This window comes from Diplotaxodon limnothrissa, linkage group LG18 (assembly GCF_057381915.1).
Source record: "Diplotaxodon limnothrissa isolate DT_005_m linkage group LG18, D_limnothrissa_male_GT1.1, whole genome shotgun sequence".
NCBI lineage: Eukaryota > Metazoa > Chordata > Actinopteri > Cichliformes > Cichlidae > Diplotaxodon > Diplotaxodon limnothrissa.
The window spans coordinates 13016995-13035418 of record NC_140613.1 but is presented as its reverse complement, the minus strand read 5'-3'; the positions used below and the strand labels follow the sequence as shown (position 1 = coordinate 13035418).

At 40.3% G+C, this 18424-nt stretch overlaps 1 protein-coding gene across 2 annotated transcripts; it reads left to right on the top strand.

The window, feature by feature from the left end:
* Positions 1–9004: 9004 nt before the first annotated feature.
* ackr4a (atypical chemokine receptor 4a) lies at positions 9005–18354 on the top strand. 2 transcript variants are annotated; one of them, XM_085377195.1, is made up of 2 exons: positions 9005–9076; positions 14507–18354. In XM_085377195.1, exon 2 carries the CDS (start codon positions 14522–14524, stop codon positions 15626–15628), a length of 1107 nt encoding a protein of 368 aa, XP_085233321.1. In that variant the 5' UTR covers positions 9005–9076; positions 14507–14521; the 3' UTR covers positions 15629–18354. The 2 variants fall into 2 exon arrangements, with proteins under 2 accessions (XP_085233321.1, XP_085233322.1); XM_085377196.1 differs by lacking the exon at positions 9005–9076 and adding an exon at positions 14171–14257.
* The last annotated feature ends 70 nt before the right edge of the window (positions 18355–18424 follow it).

The following is an 18424-nucleotide window of genomic DNA, read 5'->3' as shown; positions in this document are numbered from 1 at the left end:
AAGTAGAAATTGTCATCTTTGTGCATCATCTTTAACGGTAATAGAAAGCCATGAAGCATTAAACTTTAAAAAAGCTGTCATCGTGTAAGCGCTCGGCTGGGTCAGTAAATCCTGTACAGTTCTGCGTAGTTTTAAAAGCAAAGCAGTGGAGGCACTTGAGGTCTGTATAATGTTTAACTACAGTGTTATTATTTCATTTTGATGCTGCCTCTCAACTTCCTCCTCCCTGTCCACATTGAAATTATAGCTAGCAGGGAGAATACAAATATTCAAGAGTTTCACAGCTGTATCACACTCCTCAGTTTATCAAATTCAAATTTTATTTGTCACACACACACACAACCATACACAGTATGACATGGGGGTGAAATGCTTGTAGCTGTACAGTGCCCGACCATTAAATGACAGAAGAAAAGTTTTACAATATTTACAATTTACAGTTTACTACAAAATTTACAAATTAACTTAGGAATTTACAGTAAAGAATGTGCAAATAGCAGAAGAGATTATAAAGATAAGGATTATAAATTATAGGAATTATAGGATTATAGGAAATGTGTGGTGGTGCGTGTGGTGACGTGTGTGAGAGTCCAGTCTTATAGTGACGTGTTTGGGAGAGTCCAGTCCTACACCTGGTTCAGGCCCCGAATAGCCTGGGGGAAGAAGCTCCTCCTCATTCTCTCTGTTTTGGCCTTAAGGGAGCGGAAGCGCTTCCCAGACCTCAACAGTGAGAAGAGTCCGTTGTTGGGATGGGAGAGGTCCATCATAATCTTCCTAGCTTTGGACTTGCACCGCTTGGTGTAGATGGACAGCAGGTCAGGGAGCTCTGATTGAATGATGCGTTCTGCCGAGCCCACCACCCTTTGCAGATCTCGTCTGTCCTGCTTGGTGCTGTTCCCAAACCAGGTGCAGATGTTTGCCGTCAGGACGCTCTCGATGGTGCAGGAGTAGAAGTTCTTGAGCACCTTCAGTGGCAGATGGAAGTCTCTAAGTCTTCTGAGGAAGAAGAGACGCTGACGGGCTTTCTTAACCAGGGTGTTGATGTGGCAGGACCATGACAGGTCCTGAGTGATGTGGACACCCAGGTATCGGAAACTGTCCACTCTCTCCACTGGCGTGCCACTGATGATGAGGGGTTTGTAATTCCTCGCCTGCTTTGTAGTGAAGTCCACGATCAGCTCCTTAGTCTTGCTGATGTTTAGGAGGAGGTTATTCTCCTGGCACCAGGTCTCCAGGTTCCTAATCTCCTCCAGGTAGGCCGTCTCGATGTTGTCGGAGATCAGGCCCACAACAGCAGTGTCGTCAGCAAACTTGACAATGGAGGTGGTGTCTGATGTGGCTACACAGTCATAAGTGTACAGTGAGTACAGCAGGGGGCTTAAAACACAGCCCTGAGGCACTCCAGTCAGTGCTGAGTGAGATGGAGGGGGAGACTTGTTTTCCCACCCTCACTGATTGGGGTCTGTCTGTGAGGAAGTTGAGGATCCACTGACACAGTGATGAGCTGAGTCCTAGATCCGTCAACTTGGTGAAAAGCTTAGAGGGAATTATTGTGTTGAATGCTGAACTGTAGTCCACGAACAGCATCCTAACATAATTCCCTCTGCCAGTGTCCAGGTGACTCAGGGATGTGTGGAGCAGGTGAGATATGGCATCGTCTGTGGAACGATTAGTCCGGTAAGCAAACTGAAGTGAGTCGATGGTGGCAGGAAGTGAAGAAGTGATGTGATCTCTCATCAGTCTTTCAAAACACTTCATCACAATTGAAGTCAGTGCTACTGGACGGTAGTCATTGTGGCAAGCGGGCTGTTGTTTCTTTGGAACAGGGACAATAATGGACTGTTTGAAGCACGTGGGAACCACAGCTTGGGCCAGGGAGAGGTTGAAGATCTACGTGAACACCGGTGCTAGTTGATCAGCGCAGGCTCTAAGGACCCGGCCAGGGATTGCATCTGGTCCTGCTGCCTTCCTGGTGTTCACCCTCCTGAAGGTGTTCCTCACGGCATGCTCTGTGATGACGAATGCATTTTCTTCACTGGTGCACTCCGAGCGCGCGCAGCCGTTTGTTGTTTTAATTGCTGCGGCGTCGAAGCGAGCATAAAACGTGTTCAGCTCATCAGCCAGTGAAGCATCTGCATTCATCATTGAAGAAGCTGGTCGTTTATAGTCCGTTATAGTCCGCAGTCCTTTCCACAGGCTCCTAGAGTCGCACAGCCTTGTATAGGTCCATATTACCGGAGACAAGCCCTTCATTGTAGGCAGCGGTGCGTGATCTCAGAGCGTCGCGGATGTTTTTATCCACCCACGGCTTCTGGTTGGGAAACGTTCGGATGATAGTTCTTTCTGCTGTGTCGTCCGCTAGTTTCCCGATAAATCCCACAACCGCTTCCGTAAACATGTTGATGTCATCAGAGCTGCGCCGAAACATGTCCCAGATGTCATGGACAGAACTGTGCTGCTGCTCCTGTTGAGGCCCCGTGCAGCCCCCTGCACGCTATGTACCACTGGTAGCTAAAAAAAAAAAAAAATTGCTGGCATCCAGAAATCCTACCAGTAGCTGGAAAAAGGTGGACTCAAAGACAACACAGAGGCACTAATCATGGCAGCACAGGAACAAGCCCTAAGTACAAGATCCATAGAGGCTGGAGCCTACCACACCAGGCAAGACCCCAGGTGCAGGCTGTGTAAAGATGCCCCTGAGACAATCCAGCACATAACAGCAGGATGCAAGATGCAAGCAGGCAGGGCATACATAGAATGCCATAACCAAGTGGCGGCACAGTATACAGAAACATCTGTCCCGAGTATGGCCAAGAAGGGCCGAGGTCAAAATCGGAGGCGCCTCTAAGGATGGTTGAAAATGACCCAGCTAAGACCCTCTGGGTTTTCTAGATACAGACGGACAAACTGGTGATAGCTAACCAACTGGACATAGTAGTGGTGGACAACCAGAGGAAGACGACCGTAGCGACTGACATAGCGATACAGAATGATAGCTGCATCTGGAAAAAGGAACATGAGAAGCTGGAGAAGTACCAAGGACTCAGAGAAGAGCTCCAGAAGATGTGGAGGGTGAAGGTAACAGTGGTTCCAGTAGGAATCGGAGCACTTGGTTCAGTGACTCTGAAGCTAGCCGAGTGACTCCAGCAGATCTCAGGAACAACATCTGAGATCTCTGTCCAGAAGAGCTAAGATACTGTGCAGGACTGTCTTTTTGTGAAGGTAATTATGTATGAATGTAAACTCAGAAATCAAAATGTTATCTTGCACTGAAATGAATTGTCACGTGTCACATGTGCAGTTATTACACCCTCCGAGTCATAAAGAACTTGACTTAAATTTATAACCACTTTATGCAGTAAGTAAGAAACAGAAACAAGTCAAATCAGGTGTGCAATATCAGGTCGTGTGTACTGCATAAAAAAGTTCTGATGTCTGCTAAAAGAAGATCCGAGCTGGATGATGCGGCCTTCATGTTGAACACCTGCACACAGGAAACAGTGCAGGCTGTGGAAAGATCTCTTTTTACAGTTTATGGCAACAACATAACCCTTGACAGGAAGCTCTGAAAAAACAGTGAAACACATTTTGATCAAATTTTGATCACATCGGTTGTGCAGGTGAGGAAAAAGAAAACATCTCTGCATGCAAGAAAAGTGCTGCTGTTTTATTAACATCAGTCCAATGTTAATTCCTCTGCAATGAGTTTTCCTCTTTTCTGTTTGCGTGTGTGTGTGTGTGTGTGTGTGTGTGTGTGTGTGTGTGTGTGTGTGTGTGTGTGTGTGTGTGTGTGTGTGTTTTCAGAAGAAAACCAGATGAAACAAGACCAGAGAACTAAAGACTATCGCAAGAAATATTCATCACTGCAACTTTATATCAATGTAAATAATTTATATTGATTTGTATACTGTAGCGCCCACTATCTTCATCAAGGATCAATAATTTGCAAGTACCTGCTAGTTATGAAGTTTAACACATATGTTTTAACATAAAAAGGTCAAACTCACATCAACCGCTACAAGTCTGAGTTATAATCACACTGACAGCTGGAAAGCGTGAAGAGCATTCATTATTCTATTCAGTAAATATATCACTTGAAATAATGATTTTATTCCTAGTCTAACGAGCTTGGAAAGAAGGCGACTGGACTCGACTTTTTAGGGTTTTCCATTAGATGGAAATACACGGTACAAGATTTTTTTTTCTGGCCTGGGTTCTAAGAGTTGAGTCAATCTTAAAATGTGACATCCACAGACTGCACGCCACCAATCGGCCACTCAGTGACGAGGGCAACAGGCCGAGCAGCAGGTATACCATCACCTCGACATCCTCTGTTTTTTTGTGTTGAGTGTGTGTGGCATACAAATGATGTCACAGACTTTTGGACGCATTACCATGACTACCGCAAGCACATTGAGGTAATGCTCAGTTGCAATGGAAATTGGAGTAACTGATTTGTAATCGGAGTCTTTGCTTGGCCGATTCTGGCCTCCCCGCAATAAGTTTGACACCCCTGTTGTAAAAGAAAAGTCCACATGTATTACATAACAGCAGGTTTTCCTTCTCTTTACGGGGAATTACAGGACAAACACGCACTTCTCTTGTAGCTGTAATGTGGCAAACAGACACAACAGTGTGTGTCGGCTGTTGGAACGAAAACATTTAGTAAGTGCACATTTCACAATAATGAACCCACATCCACCCACTCATAAACGAAACAACATCTAAGAATGTTCATTTTCTACTGGGTTTTATGTTATACTATTTCCCTGAAGATTCCCCATCTCAACATATCACTTGTTACCGTAAAACAGAGATAAAATCCGCTTTAAACCCACACCACTTCCCTTACAGTGAAGGGCATGTTGTGGTTTTATGCATGTTAGCAACACTTTGTTATGCGACTAAGGCCACAGTGGTTAACAGCTACCAAATTATTAACTCTACTGTTTAAAACATATAGTTTAGAACATATAGAAGCAAATATCCAGGTTATCCTTAAGAAAACACCTCACGAGACTGAAATTTAAAATCTTCCTTCTCGAATGTTGCTTGTGGAAAAAGGTCTTCAATAGAAAGTGAAACTCTGACAGTCCTGTGTTTATTCATTCTTTTTTTATAATGAAGATTAAGTGTTTCATTTCTGGTCTTTGCTGAGTTCAGTGACACATTTTTTTTTAACTGTTGTGAAATACCCAAGGAGGGACTGCAGGAAGGAAACCAAGAGATCAGGTAAATAAACACAGAGTAAATGACGTGATCAAATTAAATCAAGATAAGTTAAACAACCCCCTTCAAACAGCTTTCATATATGCTGCACGTTTTTGGACAAGCTACATTTTATCTACACACACACCCTATTTTTTTCCCTCTTCAGATGGAAGTTATTTGTTGGCGAAGAGTATATAAAGGCCTATGTGTGTGTGTGTGTTTCACATCTTTATCAAACTCTTCAGCCACTTGTCATGAACAAAAACACATTGCTGGTCCTTTTGTGTCTGCAGGCGATCCTGCTCATCACGGCCTCATCTGAGATGACAGCTGAACAGCCGACACCGGTAAGGAGGACAACTTTACAAAACCAGTGTCTAGATTTTCATTAATTATTACAGAAACTATCAAAATGAAATGAAATAAGAAGATGTGGTGTCTAAATATTGAATACTTTTTTCCCAGACAGAGGAGATAACTTCTGTACACAACACGAAGGTGAAAAGCCCAAATGTTAAACATCTGAAAAAATGCCGCGTGACACAAGCAGGATGTCGACGACACCACACAGTAAGGCAAATTTCTGTTTAACAAGTAAAATAAATTAAGGAATAATCATAATAATTTCAGTATTTACATCTCAAAACAATTTGCAGCATATCAGCAGTTTACTCTTTCTGTTGTTTAAAAGAAAAATCAGCAGTTTGACTGCATCTCATTCATTTTACTTCTGCATGGTGTGTGAAACTAGCAGCTCCCCCTAAAACCCTTTTCTCTTTTTATTACAGAAACCACAGCAGGGATCAGACATAAAGCCACAACCCTACAGGTAACCACACAGTGCAATAAAAAAAAAATCAAGAATCAGGTCCAAGTTTCTGCTGAGCAGCAGCACCAATGAAGAAATGTGTGGCATTTTTGGTATGAAGATCAACACAGCAGGACTGGTTCATTTTTTATTTTTTATTTTTTGTTTTGTTCCTAACAGACCCAAAACTCGTAGAGGGAGTCTGGCTCCAATTCTGATACAGTAAAGGAATGAAGTGAAGGAGTGATCACGTCTAGCGCGTAAGTACATGAAAAGTGAAGACAATGGGAACGATTACTAACACATTAAATGACTCCAGTTGCTATTTTATCTGGTTGATGGATTAACATTGTTCAAACTGATGTATTTATTCCTCCACTTCTTCTCAGTGAGTCTCCTGCTTTGTTTCTTCTGAAGATGATGAAATAAAAAGAAAAACAGAAATGAAGACCGACACTATAACTATAAAAATCACAATATTTCTCAGACCAGTGGTATATAAGAAATATGTGTGTAATATAAAAAGGTTATTAAGGCACTACATAAATGAATGTATCTGATACAATTATAATTTGATGTTTATGTTCACAAGTTTTGAATGTGGCCTTGTTCATTTTACTGGTTTTGATGAAATAAAGAGTAAGTTTTCAGACTTCTGTCTGTAACTGTTATTGTTTCATGAATTTCAGTTTCAAATAAAGTCATCCAGAGTTAAAGCACAAAAAACTAGTTATTTGTCGAATGTACTACACACACACACACACATAGAGAGAGAGAGATCCTACATCACCACCGAGTTTCTAGAGCATGTGATAGAGCCAGGTCGCAGGGCCTGAAGGATATGCTGCCAATTCACTGTTATTAGAAACTCCAGCACCAAGATTATTGAATAACCAAGGTTAAATAATGAAATACTAAAACTATATGTGAAAAAAGTTCATTTAACTAAAGATGCAAAAAAAGAAAAATTAATAAAATATTGAACAAATAAAAACTATCTTAAAACAACCTAAAACCAAATAAAAACACATGAGGAAATCTCCTTAGTTTTAGTATTTGTTACACCAATCAAATGTGTTACAACAACTTGCCTGATGTGGCCTTAATGGACATGTTTATTGAGAATTTGGACATCTTCTGTTTTGCAACTTAGCAGGGCAACTTTGTGGTGTGGTGGGATGTAATGATGTAATTTTTGCCCCATGCAGGCCGCTTTGTAATAATTAAAAAGACAATGTCATTTTTCTGCGATAATCACTGACAGAGCAGCTCACTCAGAGAAATAACAAATGCAAAACAATTTCATTCATAAAATCAGAGCGAACTGAGTGTCTGTTGGTTTCCTGTTGATCGAACAGCTCCAACTGGCCTCAGTGGGAACGCTGAACAGAAGAGAAAAAACTCTGTTCTTCTGCCAAATGTGGATAGATGAAAAACAAATCTTCACTCTTCACTCTGCAGGCTGTTATCGCCGTGGGCGTGGGCGTACAGTGAAATACAGTACATCTCTCAGTGGCACTGGTCTACTTCCTCCTTCTTTGAACTCTCCCTGTCCAAATGTTCTTAGAGTGTCTACTCTGACTCAGTCTAAACATGTTCTGTCATGTTCAGACACAGAAACAATTCCTCAATAAACACCACAAACAAATGGTTTAGTGTGACTTGGTTTCTGTCTCCTGTCACTTGACTTCTCTCGGTCTGAGTCATCCTTCTCAGAAGTGCAATTGAACTGCACGGATACAAGATTCAGCTGGACTTGAAACTGGACAGATTTCCTCCCAGTGGTAAGAACAGTTCCTGACTCGATGACAGACAAATCCTTTAACAACTCCGTCAGTGATATATTATTGTTGGAACGTCAGAAAACGATAGAAATGGAAACAGAAATACTTTTTCTTTGTTTTATATCACATGCATTACATAAAAGGGTTTTTCATCACATTGTTAAACTTTGCAGCAACATAAAACTTGTTTTGAAATCCTGTCCCCTTTATTTTTTCTGCAAATGTGAATGCATTTGAAACCAGCGGGTGCTCCCTTCACACAGAGACAGCCCAAATATAATCAAAGTATCCGGGTGGCAGAGTATATTTGATGCAAGCTAACAAACATTAAATTTGAATTAAATCTGACAAAATATGGAGGAAACCTACTGTTAAACTCATCCGGCTGGAAAATGAGTTTCAGCTTTAAACCAAATGCTTAGAACAATTTGTGCTTTATGAGAACTGCTGCAAAGCAAGTTGGTTTTTAAGGTGTTAAAACTGTGTTCGGGTAAGTTTAGTGTAGGGTTTGGAGTTATGGATGTGGCTTAGTATTCAAATGCAGAGTAACAAGTGTGTCCGCATGTGTCATCTCCAGGCATGTGCATAGGTTTCTTCCAAGCACTGGTGGGACATCAGTGGGAGCATTTGAGCATGAAGGGTTCAGTTCCTTGATTTGTGCAGAATTTTGTGCATTTTCTCCACCGGCTTCTGCTGGAGTTTTTCATTTACGTGAAGAGAAACCCGAAAACAAAGCACCAGATGGCACAACCAGATTCCCTGAGTAAATCCTTTGCTTCTTTCTTGTTTTTACTGTGGGGCCTACATACATCTGTTTTAAATACTGGAGCGAGGTATGCCCGCTGAGCAGCCCGAAAATCTCCACATGTGCTTTCTGTTAAATCCAAAGCTTGAGTCTTTATTTTAGTATTTATGAATACAGAGTTTTATTCAATTTGCAGTGGAGAAACAAATGGAAACTTCACAATGGCAGTTTCTGTCCCTTACAATAATCCACTCCTGCACATGCATTGCAAAAAAATAGTTTAGGTAAATAAAATAAATGCAGTGGTGTTACATGCTTACCCTTTCAGATAAACAAAAACTTTAAAATAAAAAATCTGAATCGATCAAACTCACATACTGATTTGTTTTTTTGTTGTTTTTTTTACTTCCCGCCCACACGCGCTGCGCTGGTGTCAAATCAAACGTACCTCCTCAGAGCAGTCTGAAGCCGGTCAGCAGCTTGGAGCGAGCTCGCTGTGCACACGGGACCGATCGTTAATAAGACACAGTGAGTAAATATCAAACACCTTTATGTATCTATGAGACATATTCATGTTTCTATTGTATTCATGCAAGCTTCGTTTTAAAAGCTGATTGGCTGCTTAGATTTACGGTGAACACGAGAGACAGGTTTGTTGTGAGTTCGTTTTTTCCACCTGTGCTATGCAGTCACCATTCATTTATTTTTGTAATATTTTATATTACTGAGTGATTTAAGTCTGTTTGTTTGTCAGTTTTTCGTAATGTAGGTATTAAGAAGTCAGAAACATTATAACGAAGCAGTTATTGAATAAGAAGTTAGATATTTACTTGAGTCATGCATTCCAGTAAAGTTTTTAGTAAAATAAAGATTTAAATAGCTTTACATGCAAATGAATGTAAAATAATCAGCAGCAAGTACAATTTAAAGTAATATTAGAAATGTGATTTATCGTAACTGGTTCTTAGATTGTTTTGCTGAATCAATGTGGAGTGACATGCAGATATTTATTCAAGCACAGCATGTAATATGAGGTACTTTCACTTTATCATTTATACTTTAAATACACCAGATCCACTAAAAAGAAATGATAAGGTCTTTTACAAGCTTGTACGAAGATAAACATGTATTAGTGAGAGTATGGCCTTTTTCTCATTTATTTAAGTGTAGGACTTTCACATGTAAATGACTATATTTTAACATAGTACGACTGAAATTTTTGAACTTATCGACTCAATTATTATTATTCCTTTATTACTGTTTTCTACAGTGCAGAGTAAAACTAATGAGCACTCAGTAAACATTAAACAGGAACATTATTGCACAAAAAGAAGATCATCAATTTCCTCCTTGAGCAGCACTTTGTTGGCTGGGTGTAAAAAAAGTCCCTTTCCATAGCAAGACATCTTGAAGAAACCTTCAATCAAGAATCAGGCTCTCATTATGGATGGTCGTGAGCTTGGACCAACTGGGGTTGTGTAAATAACACATATGGATTCATTGTAAACCAACATATGTCTTTAATCAGAATCAGAATCAGCATACTTCATTAATTCCTGGGGAAATTATGTGGGTTACAGTTGCTCCAGTACCGTAACATCAACAAAAACAGACCAGACTATTTAACAGTAGAATATGTTAAGATATAGGGAATAGCAGAATATAATATATAATCACCAAATAATAAATCATTCCTTAACATTACGCTTTGATAAGAGTTTTACTTTAATTAGTTTTGTTAATTTTGCCTCAAGATGTTTATTCTGAAGCCATTCTCACATATGCTGAACACGTGTTGCTTTTCCTTCACTTTACAATCCAGCTCATCCCAAGCCATCTCTGTTGGGTCTACGCTGGGGGAGTAAGGAGGCCAGGTCATCTGTTATGGTGGTTTGCTCACTGTCCTGTTAAAGGACAAGTGATTCAACTTCATTTCAAGTTAGCAACGGTGGCATTGAAAAAGAACAATTTCTAGAGGAGGAAACCTGGGGCAGAACCACATTCAAGGAGGGTGGACCACAGCAATAACCAGCTGTGGTGGAGAGATAATGTTCACTATAAACTCCAAACAGATGATGATTGTTTGTCGTTCCAAGCTGTTGACTTAGGTGTTCCTTTGAATTCTGAATAAATTACAATAAATCAACCTTGTCACACAAAGATCCTCTCAAACCATCACAGTTCCTTCTCAGTGCTACACAGCAGGATCCACAAACATCCAACCAACTTTGTGTCTTGAAACAGTTAGATCTAAACTAAGACTAATCGGGCCAGAGTAAAAATTTCCACTGCTCTGATGTCATGTCTGATGTGTCTCTTGGCCAGAGTAGTTCTCCAAATCGTATCTGTCTTTCTCGATAATGCTTTATTTCATTTTGTTTATTTATTTTTTACAAATGAAAATATCAGAGGGACAGCTTATGTTGAATAGTTTTGAGATGAAGTTATAGAGGCAACACTGAAATGGTTTGAACGTTACTTGCCTGACTGCATTGTGCAAGTGTAAAGTTTAGTGGAGGGGGTGGGGGTTGTTTTTTCAGGACTTTATCTGAGGCCTGTGATTCCAGTGAAAGGACAGTTTCATTCTTCTGACTTTGTGGGAAAAGTTGGGGGATGGTCCCTGTGCATAAAGCAAGGTCTATAAAGACATGGTTGGGCAGATTTGGTGTGGAAGAACTTAAATGGCCTGCACAGAGTCCTGACCTCAACCTGACAGAACACCTTTGGGATGAATTAGAGAAATGTATTTCTGGAAGAATGGTTGAAAATTCCCATACACGCACTCCTAAACCTTGTCTAAAGCCTTCCCTGGAGAGTTAAAGCTGTTATAGATTGGGTGGGCTGATATCACATTAAACCCTATAGATTAAAAATGGGATCTCACCCAAGTTCATGTGGGTGTGAAGGCAGATGAGCAAATACCTTTGGAGCATAAGACGAGGCGAAAGACCACAGAGAAGATTCATGGATGTAGTGAAGGTGGACATGCAGGAGATTGGTGTGACAGGATGGTAGAGATAGGGTAAGATATATAGGGTAAGCTATAGTGACCATTAAGTGGGATTTATGGTCCATGACCATATTGTGCTCCTTTGTTTCCTTGGCGGTATGTTTTGGGTCATTGTCATGCTGGAAGAACCATCCACGACCCATCTTCAGTGTTTTCCTGAGGGAAGTAGGTACTTGTCCAAGAATTTGTCCTGTACCCTTGGCATAAAAACAGTCCCAGGATATTTTTCCACCTCCATGCTCCATGCTTGATTTTGGTTTCATCTGATCACAGCACTTTCTCCCAAGCCTTGTATCATTTAAATGTTCACTGGCCTGTACATGTCTGTTCTTGAGCAGGGGGACGTTGCAGGAACTGCAAGATTTCTATCTATTAATGTATAGATCGTTACGGATGGCATTTTAGTGACTGTGGTCACAAATGCCTTCAGATCATTAACAACTCTTCCTGTGTAGTTTTGGGCTGATCCACCACCTTTCTAATGATCATTCTCACCCGTGAGAGTCATGGTCTGAATGCTGTGTTGGGTGTTGGGACAATAGTCTAGGATGAAGAACTTTGGCCACGTTTAATGTAAGAGTCCATGACTATGACACTACATACAGAAAGGATGCTTTTCTGAATATGGTTGCTCTGCAGAAAACAACCAATGGCCTTTTAATAATGCCCAACAGTTAACTGAAAAACATTCCACATGATAAACCCATATAACCAGGCAAAAGTAATGAAGATACTGCCAGTAGTGTTGTGTCTACAGTTTATTTTACAAGGGGAAAAATCATATTACAAACAACCTTGATTGGGTCAGTCTGTGCAAATGTTTGACATGGTTCTCTAAATATTTCCCGTGCCATTGCACTTTATTTGTTGATCATTTATTTGTGTGTAGAAGTGAAAAAATGTGGGCATCTCGTGCTCTGAACTTGACTCTAAAAACCTCGAAATCAATGTCTAAAAAAGGGGAACACTTTGAAGATAATTATAAATGTAATTGTCAAATGAATGTAGTGGCAACAATAATATTCCCCTGTGAAAGTCAATGGAGAGGAGATTAATGTGCTGTAATCTTTGCAAGAGGATCTCCAGGGAAATTTGATAACATGCACTGGTAGAAACTAGTGCACTTTGGACTTATCAGTCTGCACAGAGGCTAAATGAACTTGTTTTATTTATCAAAGTGAAGGTACAAAAAGGGAGGAAGAGTTCAAGTCAGGGTATGGTGTCCAGATGTTACCACTGATAGCATCACGACAGAATAATTAACACACAATCACACAACTGTTTCCAGATTGCAGTATTTCTTCTTTACATGTATTTTCTTAAACCCAGGGAACGTGAAGTTTCTAAATGTTTCCTAATGTGGCTCCAGTTCTGCTTACAGCTTAGCAGTGTTGTATTTTACTGTTTTATTGTAATGGGAACATAAAATCCAGACATCAGATCTATAGTTGCCTGCAGCTTTACAGGAATCGTGGCGCTAAATTTTGATTTATTTTTGTCAGTTTCTAATTTGTGTTCCTTCTTGATTTAAGATAGTCCCCCTGCCAAGTAATGTGCACACTGTTGCTCAAGCAGAATGTTTAAAGACACGGTGAAATGCTTTTCAGTATTTTTACAACAAAATCCCTCTCTTCTTTTAACCAATAAGGTATATAAATTGTTCAGTATTCTTATGTTTGAGGAGTGGTTATATGAATCACCTGTGGTATACATCCTGACCTCTGTTGCACTGACTTCACTCCCTCAGAACAATCTCTCATTCAGCATTTCTCGCAATAGTGAAACTCTTGAAAATACAAAAAAAACTGAAGCTGAGAAGAAAACAGAGAAAATAGAAATGAGAACTACAGCACTCGGTTTTAAAACTACAGCCATGGCAGAATGCGTCCTCTGGTTGCACCCTTCTCTATAACACTAACAGCCACTTGCCTTTAAAGTTGTTGATTAAATTTTCATGAGGAAAACTTTTTCATTGTTTTCTTGTATGCATATTCGAGGTGATCATGAACCCCAAAGCTGTATGGCTTTTGGGAATTTGTGCTAGCGTTACTGACATCCTTACCTTAAAAATATGAAACACATCATATGACATACTAGCCATGCTGTAACTTGGGTTTTGGAATTTGGGGTTCCTGTGACATTTTCTTCTTTTTTGATCATAATCAAGCATTATTCATTTTGCAGATTAATTTCACTGTACTCATATCTATTGTTTCGATGAGAGTGGGTCAGCCTATACTTAACCATATTATTACAATAATATGGTGTGTTCATACAAAAAGCAAACCAACTTTTCCCCTCAGATATTGGTCCCCAACATTTAAAAAGAGGAGGAGCACGGCAACCAATCACGTTACAGCAACATACTTTCAGCCGTTACAGTGTAGCCTACCTTTCTCCAAACTGAGTTCATTTTCTCTGTGTTTTATCTAAAAGCAAAGTTTAACCAGACCACTCCAATCGTTATCTCTGCATCCTCCATTTCTGATTTGTCAGTGGTGTCAGGAGAACCCCAGCTGGTTCATGCTTAGGCTGTTTTTCAGCAATGTTGCAATATTTAAACTTGCACAAATGTACTATGCCCTCTTCTTTGGTTTTGTTGAGAATGCACCATTACGCATGCAGTCATAGCTTTTACTACGAATGATCAAGAGAGACTGGAGGACAGGAAAAAAGAAAAGCTTGAAAGAGAATGAAACGTACAGTGCTCTTACAACATAAATAAAGTTTCATTTGGTTAATCTCTAAGGTTTCAGGGTTTTTGGGTTTTTTCTAAGAGGATAATCAAGGAAATTCTAAATGACTGCCCTGAATTACTGCAGTTAAGTCATATCTCAAGAACTGGATTTAAATCTGCCTCGTATATAAATCCTGCAAGTGTTTGTTGTTTGTATCACTCTGGGGATGTATATTTTTGTGAATGTTTACATCTGTATTTCCCTTGACAGTTTTATATCATCAACATGGAATTCTCAGAGGAAGACTACGACTATGAAAACACCACCTACAACTTCACCTATGATGACTATCCTGCCGTATGCGAGAAAGGGGACATCCGATCTTTCGCAGCCCTCTTCCTGCCCATCATGTACACCGTGTGTCTGGTGGTGGGACTGGCTGGAAACGTTTTAGTCGTGGCTGTCTACGCCTACCACAAACGCCTGAAGACCATGACAGATGCCTTCTTGACCCACTTGGCTGTGGCCGACTTGCTCCTGCTCCTCACGCTCCCTTTCTGGGCTGCTGATGCTGCAAGGGGCTGGGAGCTAGGGGAGGTTGTTTGTAAAATCGTGTCCGCCTGCTACACAGTGAATTTCACCTGCTGCATGTTGCTGCTGGCGTGCATCAGCTTGGATCGTTATTTATCGCTGGTCAGAGCACAGGATAGAGACCAAAGACGATGGCTACAGAGGGCGTTCACCAGGAAATGCTGTTGGAAGGTGTGTTTAGCTGTTTGGGTGACAGCTTTCCTCCTTGGCCTTCCTGATTTAATACTCTCAGAAGTGAGGCAGGCATCTGATAGAAATATCTGTCTAACCATCTATCCTTCATCTATGGCTCGAGGAGGTAAAGCTGTCCTAGAGGTGGTCGAGGTGTTGTTGGGATTCCTACTTCCTCTGCTGGTCATGGTGACCTGCTACTGGCGGGTGGGCTGTGCACTCCGGGGCCTCCCTGATGAGAGCAGAGGGAAGAAGTGGAAAGCTCTGCGTGTCCTTCTCATTGTCGTAGGGGTGTTTGTGATGACTCAGCTGCCTTACAACGTGGTTAAGGTGTATCGGGCAATGGATACAGTCTACAGTTTAGTGACCCACTGCGGGGCGAGTAAGGTGCTTGATCAGGCGGCTCAGGTGACAGAAAGCCTGGCTCTCACTCACTGCTGTCTGAACCCGATCCTCTATGCCTTTGTGGGGTCTTCCTTTAAGATGCACATGATGAGAGTGGCCAAGAAGTTTGAAGCGAAGCGAAGGAAGAGGGGAAGCAAAACAACAGAAACTAATGTGGAGGAGGGGATGGAAATGTCATTCAACTCCCACACTGCATCCCAAGAGACAAACTCATTCTCAATATGAGACATGACTAAAATGTCAGCGAGGTCTATGTGTCTATATATGCACACAAGGTCCAGCTGGAGAGCATATAAAGCTTTTGTTGATGTAGGGTGTAGCAGCAGTAGCAAAATGCTTGCAAATCATTAAACTGTTCAAAAATTCCACTAGTTTTAACAGTCTGTTCCTAAAAACAGTCTTTTTCTGCCAAAGCGAACAGTTTATGTGCTGGTTTCAAAGAGCTCCAATATATATTACTTTTGCCCTCTGTTGAAGAGAAAAAAAAATCATTTCAGCCACATATATTTTATGAAAAGACCTGCTGAGACAGTTTGTAGTTACTCTTTGCAGGAGTAGATGTATTTATTTACAGTAGTATCCATTAGTGACAATGACATCCACCACAGTGGGTTCACTGAGAACTAATTCAAGTATTGCATTAACTTTTCAAGAATTACGGACATTCTTATACACAGTGCTCCGTTTTCAAAATCTGGAAATTTTTTGATTTTATATTTAAAATAAATTTTAGATATAAGGATTCTTTTTAATAGCTGGATGAAAATCCAAGTCCACGGACATCACCAACTGCTGCATTTCATTTCTTGAGATACTCCACTTGGCTCTTACTACAGCTACTTCAGTTGCTGCTTGTTTTTTTGGATTCAAAAAGCATGCTTTTCTAAGTTGAAGTCAGGTGACCAAGTGGCAAGTTAAGAATATCCCAGCTCTCTGCCCCGAGAAACTCTTGGGTTGATTTTCCAGGATGTTTTGGGTTTTTTCCGTGTGCACTGTAAAATGCTATCTGAGCAGAGACTACAGGCCTGTACACTTCATAATTCATCCAGCTACTTCTATAAGCAGGCACATCAAACACTAGTGACCCGGTTGCACTGGCAGCCATGCCAATGCCATAACACTGCCTCCACTATGTTTGACAGATGATGTGGTTTGATTCATATCACGAGTCATTTCTCTCTTCCTCCATATGTTTCTTGTCGTATCAGTCTGATAAAAGTTCATCTTGGTTTCATTTGTAAAAAAAAAAAAGGGAAAGTCTAATCTGTCTTTCATGTTGCTGAATGTAACCAGCGGTTTGCACCTTGTGAAACACACTGTGCTGATCATTTATCATGAGGGTGTATCTGGAGAGTAGACTTTGCCAATAATATGTCTACCTCCTCCCCAGTGTTCTTGGTTGTTTTTTTAAACCAAGGAAAGAATTCTGCAATATTCCACTTTAGTTGCTTTCTGTGGTCTTTCAGGTCTTGTTTTTGAGCTGGCCTTCTTTTAAAGAACATACTAGATTGCAGAGTTAGAGATTTATGCTCTCTTTGACAGGTTTGTTTGTTTGTTTGTTTTTTCAACCTAATGTCCTACCTCACCCTTTTTTAATATCTTGCAGGACGTAATATAAGGAGTTCAGTAGACAGTTACCAAATACAAGCTCAACACTTTGAACCAAATGCAGATATTTGTTTAGTTTTCCATTATTCTGCTTCTCAACTGTCCAGTTACATCTAAACCTCTGAAAATGGGAGTCTGTGTAGCTATAAAGTCAGTACATTAATCACGTTTTATCGTTTGATTTAAAAATCTGCTGAGGTGGTGAACAGAGGTAAAATTACATAAAAATATTCTCCAAATACTTATGGACCTAACTATCCTTTTAATCCAGATCTTCAAGTTAACTTGTGCTTCTCTGAAATTTCACCAGAAACTTGCACTCTGCCCACACAGTTAAGATTTATTACTAAACTCTCTCTGCATTACACACTAAAAACACCCACAAAGGAAAGAAAAACCAGACCTGCTGGAACTTCAGCTTTGTTGAAAAAGTGCTTTGTTTAATTACAATCAACCATGAATAAAAACTCCAGACCCATTTCATGTAATAATCTGCACAGCCTGTAAACCAGATATTATATCGTGCACCTATGAAAGGGTGAGCAAAGACTTTAAACCTCTGTATGTTTGCCATATATCTGTTTTTCTCAGCTCAGGATGTATCCTGAAAACTCTTAAAAAAACAAAAACAAAAAAAACCAACAAACATTAACCATCAACAGAATTGCTGTAGTGCGCTGCTGGTGTTTCAGAATCGTGTGATATATCTACATCCACTGGGACTTTGGTTTGATGTGGGAACGCCGCATTTGTTGTTTCCTGAATTCCTAGGAACATCTGAAACACACATTTTTCCACACACAGATTCGCTCCTCTGCACTGAGAGCCGAGGCTGCACAGCGGGGTAAAAAACACTTTTTTATGAGTCAATGACGACAAGTTTGTAATCGTACTTTATCACTACATATGGGTTTACCACTGAGCTGAAATTCCTTAGAAAATGTGTAGCTGCAGACAGAGGGAGGGCTGGACACATTCAGATATTGTTACCCTTACCGTCCAGCATCGGCATCATTAACCCTGACAGATGTAAACAGGATACTGCATAGTTCAAATGTTTTTGATGTCTGTTGCAACTTGTTTTTCTTTTTTCCTTTTTTTTTTTTTTAAATGCTCCAATTTGACAAAATGTATACAATCGAATGTTTACTTGTGTCATTCATTTTCTATTCATTAGATGTGAGGTTTATTTATTATTCTTTGGTATTTTTTTTTCCCTGCATCCCAGCTGGTGGAACTCAAGTATTGGTGTATACTGCAGGTCACACAATGTGGAAAGCATCTGAGAAATGTTATCCATCTGTTAAAAGAGCAAAACACTTTATTGAGCCAAAAAAGAAAAAAAAAAAAAAGGGGGGGGGGGGGGGGAGGGGGTTGATCCAATTTGAATTGTTGCATACCTTCTGTGTGATT

Bases quoted from the DNA above. Each gene is read 5' to 3' on its own strand.
- ackr4a (XM_085377195.1), top strand. From the start codon at position 14,522: ATGGAATTCTCAGAGGAAGACTACGACTATGAAAACACCACCTACAAC.